At 43.7% G+C, this 5,028-nt stretch overlaps 1 protein-coding gene across 1 annotated transcript; it reads left to right on the top strand.

Annotated features, from left to right (window-relative positions):
* Positions 1-622: 622 nt before the first annotated feature.
* LOC125177204 (olfactory receptor 1009-like) lies at positions 623-1,564 on the top strand. Its single transcript, XM_047879316.1, has one exon. The coding sequence runs from the start codon at positions 623-625 to the stop codon at positions 1,562-1,564; it is 942 nt and encodes a 313-aa protein (XP_047735272.1).
* The last annotated feature ends 3,464 nt before the right edge of the window (positions 1,565-5,028 follow it).

Raw genomic sequence — 5,028 nt, 5'->3', positions numbered from 1 at the left:
CTCTCAATAAGTAGTTTGCAAGCTCAATACTTTGCAAGCTTTCTCTCATGTTATCCTCACAGCAATTTACAAGGTAGATGTTACTATTATTATTCCTGTTTCACAGATGAGGAAAAGTAACTTTCCCAGGGTCAGAGGGACCCTGCCTTTAGGCTTGGGTTCTAATTCCAAAGTGTGTATATCCCAAAAATGAGTGGCTGCTCACTTTTCCACCTTGCCTCACTTCCACTCTCCTGCATCATTACCCCAGGTGTGCGCTCACCTGGGGAACTCAAGCAAAGTTCACTGAAGTGAGAGTTCTTGGACATGTCTTCTGGAAGCTCTCTGCCATCAGTCATGCGACCTTGAGAAAGCTGCTTCTATTTTCCAGGTTTCTGGTTTCTCATCTCTGTATTGACGGATTTCTGTAGACTCTTAGAAGATGAAGGCTTCAGATCCGATCTTTTGCACTGGTCTATACTTCACTTTTGTTTCCTTGGCCACAACATGCAACTAAGTCATATCACCCATGATGCTCTCCCATCCACTGGTATATTTTTTCTGTGTCCCGTTTTTGAAGATATGTTCAGCCAATCTGTTGTGACTCCTCTGCTCTTCTTCTAGGGGAAACGGGAACCAGTCAATGGCCGGTGACAACTACACAAGGGTTACAGAGTTCATTTTGGCAGGTTTGAGTGACAACCCCCAATTGCAGGCCTCCCTCTTCCTGCTCTTCCTGAGTTTCTACGTCATCAATCTAACCGGAAACTTGGGTATGATTATTCTGATTCGGATTGATTCCCGCCTTCACACACCCATGTACTTTCTCCTCAGCCACTTGTCCTTTGTGGACATGTGCTTCTCCTCTGTTGTGAGCCCCAAGATGCTCACGGACGTCTTTGCGAAGAGGAAGGCCATCTCCTTCTTGGGCTGTGCTTTGCAGCAGTGGTTTTTTGGGTTCTTTGTGGCAGCAGAGTGTTTTCTCTTGGCGTCCATGGCCTATGACCGCTATGTGGCCATCTGCAACCCGTTATTGTATTCTGTTGCCATGTCCCAGAGACTCTGCATCCAGCTGGTGGTTGGTCCCTATGTCATCGGGTTCATGAACACCATGACCCATACAACAAATGCATTCCGTCTTCCTTTTTGTGGCCCCAATGTCATTAATCATTTCTTCTGTGATATGTCCCCCCTGCTTTCCCTTGTATGTGCTGACACAAGGCTTACTGAGTTGGTAGTTTTTGTCGTGGATGGAGCTGTTGGAGTCTTCAGCGGTCTGACTATCCTGATCTCCTACATTTACATCCTTGTTGCCATCATGAAGATCCACTCTGTGGATGGGAGGCGCAAAGCCTTTTCTACCTGCTCTTCTCACCTGACGGCCGTCTCCATCCTGTATGGTACTATTTTCTTTATTTATGTACGACCTAGAGCAAGTCTGTCCCTGGATCTCAATAAAGTGGTGTCAGTGTTTTACACTGCAGTGATCCCCATGTTGAACCCACTTATCTACAGCTTGAGGAACAAGGAAGTCAAAGATGCCATCCACAGGACTGCTGCTAAGAGGAAGTTTTGTATGGCCTAAATTCTTATGTCGTCAGGAAATTGGGAGACAATTCTAAAAAGACAGACTAATTGTGTGGATTCCTAAGATTCCAGGCCATTTGTAAGTGTTGGGGGCTGGTTGGCATTCATTTACCCACTCATCTATCCACTTATTCATTTACTCAGTCAATATGGATTGATTAAGCCCTGTATGTGATTTTTTTCCTCCGTAATATACCAATATTATAGTTCACATCTACCGTGTATTTAATTTTGCTTCTCTCAGACACCTCACAATCCAATTATTTTCAAAAAACCTTTATTATTTAATTTCAATTATTGTGTTTTGTTTTGTTTTTTATTCTGCTGATATATTTTCTCTCCCTACTGACTCCTTGATATGTGCAGTGTTTTGGGTTTTGCACTCCTACGTAGCTCCCACCAAATGAATCTATTTAAAAAAGGATGTAGAATTTTATGCTTAACCTCCTAATACACTAGTTTTTTTTTTTTTTTGGAGTGACCTTGACATGAAGAACTACATATATCTCAGGGCCTAGAGATGGAATTGTGTTCAACTCTGACAGGTGGGTGGTTCACAGGGGCCATTTATAGTAACAGAGACTTCTGCTTCACTCTAATGCACTGAACACCAAAATAAGCTTCTGACAGAAGGTGCTAAGACTACATTTTTTTAGAACTCAATTTTCTGGAAGGTGTTGAAAGTATTATTACCTAAACTTCTGCAGGTTGGGATTTGATCGTGCATATGATGCTGCCAAGAATGTACAGAGAAATGCCATAGGTGAAGTTGGGCTCTCAGTCTAGATCTATCTGTTTCTCTTAAGGTCAGTAGGTTTGTAGCATAACAAGGGGGTTCATAGAGGCAGCTCAATTTGATGGTTATGAATTAAGGGCAAGATAAGTGCTGGGAAGACGTCAGGTCTGAGCACTGTGATGTACCATCGCTGCATATGAAGAATGGGCTCCCATGCCAGGGCCTTTATGTCCTCTCACAGACCCAACAAAGTGATTCAATTCTATCTTATCTTTTCTTGACATAGCTGTATCTCTGGACTTTGAAATGAAGACACAAAAAGCAGAGAGCTTCATGGAGGAAATGGATCAACATTCCTAGATGGCCTTATAGCCTCAGGGCTAAATCCTTGTAGAAATGTCCTCAGAATTTTAAGGAACTCCTACATCCAACTATTTGCCTAAAATGAATTTAGCAAAGTCGATTAAGAAGATTTTAATGAGAGCCATGGTCTGTCTCCTGGTTATATAGATAGACAACTGTTCTAAACTTTTGTGTACTTTTCCACATACAAAGTGTGATGGGTTATTTTCTAGCGATTATTGTTTAATGTGAAATCTCTGAAAATAGACAATTGATCAGTGAGCTCCCACACAATCATATCATGCTTTGTAGCCATGGGGCTTTAGAGATCATTTACCCTAGCCAGATTACTGGCTCAGAGAAAAATGTCTTTTATTATCTTATGTGATACAAAAGCCCAAAGTATGACTTGCTATCAAATTTATTTATGGTAGATTTATTTAAAATTCAAGAACTTTGTTTTACAGCGAGTTTCCCAGATGGGATCAAATTTCTCCAAGAGTCTTCACTGGAGATAGTAGAGAAGCAACATGATATAATAACAACAACGAAAAAAAAAAGAGTTAGAATTGGAAAACGTCATGCATTCACTTATTCAACAAATAATTATTGAACTTCTTCTGTGTGCTAGGCACTGAGCCTGGTGTTGCATACAATGGTGAGAAAAACAAACATCATTGCTGCATCTACACAGTGGATAGGATAGCAGATCTAAGATGGTCTTCTGTTTATTACCTTTTGTGACATCTCAGTCAAGTCCATAATGAGGTACACAGAGGTAATGATAATATCCACCTTATTGTAAATGATCAGGAGGATTAAATAATGCAGGTGGAATAACTTCATAAACTATGAGCATATTTTGTTGCCCCCCCCCATAAAGCTATTCGGTGAAAACAGCAGAACTCTGGAACCAGCGTGTTACTGGAAGTGTGACAGACCCCCCAGTATTGGTTCCGTTGCAGGATCTTAGGATGTAGTACTGGGAGGGGACACAGAGGCAGATGGGACAGTTACCTCAATTCTAATCCCAGAGCCATCACTTGAGTTTTGTGATTTTTCTGGGATGTCTTTTAATTTCACCAAATATCTAGGGATAATACTGCCTAACTTACTGAGGATTTGTAACCAGTTTCTTGAAGGAAGCTAAAGCTTACGGGGTGTACGTAGGAGGCAACTTTCCTATTTTTTGTCATTGCCCCTTCACACTCTTGCTGTGTCATCTCAGACCTTCCTCCCACTCATTAACATTGCAGGCAGCTCTGGTAGGTTTTCCTTGGAAGTAAGAAACACAAGATTTCCTTTATTCCCCAAGTATTAGAAAATCAAGTGCACTGTCATGTCAGACGACATGCCCTTTCCCAGATTACAACATCCTCTCTCCCCCGTCTCAGGTGCTAAAGTCTTGCTGTGGTCAAAGGGGACCAACCCAAGTCACTACTGGTGGCCTTTTCTCCCCACACTGCAGCTGCTGTGCGGCCAGTCCAGGACCAAAGCCAGGATGTAAAGAGGAAGAGAAAGAGGGCAGAAGGAGTTGGCTGGAACAGCTGGAATCTGGTGACAGATGCATGATTGCTGGCTCTGTCTTTCGGGGGATTCCTTTGTGGGTTCTTCAGAGTGAGAGCGCCCCTCAACCCCAGCAACCCGGACCCCTGAATTCCATCTGTTAGTCCTTTGGGAAGCCACCTCCCCCTCTGGCTGGACATTTATGGCTCCTCCAGCAGCTCCCTGGTTTCTGGTCTTGAGTCCAGGGTGATCTCACCCTGCCAGGAGGATGACTTTCCTTTTTAAGAGCCTTCCCTCTTCCTTGTGGCCCATGTCTGGCTCCAGGAAACACAGGCACTCTCAGGCCCTCCAAACTCTGGAAGAGAAGGCTCTGTCACTTGGCCTGGTAAAGGCATAAGGGTGCACATTGACGATTCTCTTTGAAGGAATCCTCTCCAAACTGTCCTTACCTCTTCCCCCGACTGCCTGCCTCTCCTCCAAGCTTAGGGACAGTAGAGGAAAGTGACCCAATCTGGTAATGCTGGAGGATCCAGGATCCAGGGTGAATGTTCCCACCCCTTGAGCAAGAAGATGTCCACACACTCTGCTTTAAATTTTTTTTTAAATTTGTTAAATGTTTGTTTATTGTTTTGAGAGAGAGAGAGTATGAGTGGGGGAGGGACAGAGAGAGAAAGAGAGAGAGAGAGAGAGAGAGAGAGAAACACAGAATCTAAAGCAGGTTCCAGGCTCTGAGCTGTCAGCACAGAGCCTGATGCGGAGCTCAAACTCGTGAACTGCGAGATCATGACCTGAGCCAAAGTCAGCCACGTAGCCAACTGAGGCACCCAGGCGCCCCAACTCTGGTTTAAAACTCAGCAAGTTCAGGAGTGCCTGGGTGG

This window comes from Prionailurus viverrinus, chromosome D1 (assembly GCF_022837055.1).
Source record: "Prionailurus viverrinus isolate Anna chromosome D1, UM_Priviv_1.0, whole genome shotgun sequence".
NCBI lineage: Eukaryota > Metazoa > Chordata > Mammalia > Carnivora > Felidae > Prionailurus > Prionailurus viverrinus.
Note: the sequence above shows the minus strand (reverse complement) of the source record. Positions and strands in the feature narration are given on the sequence as shown.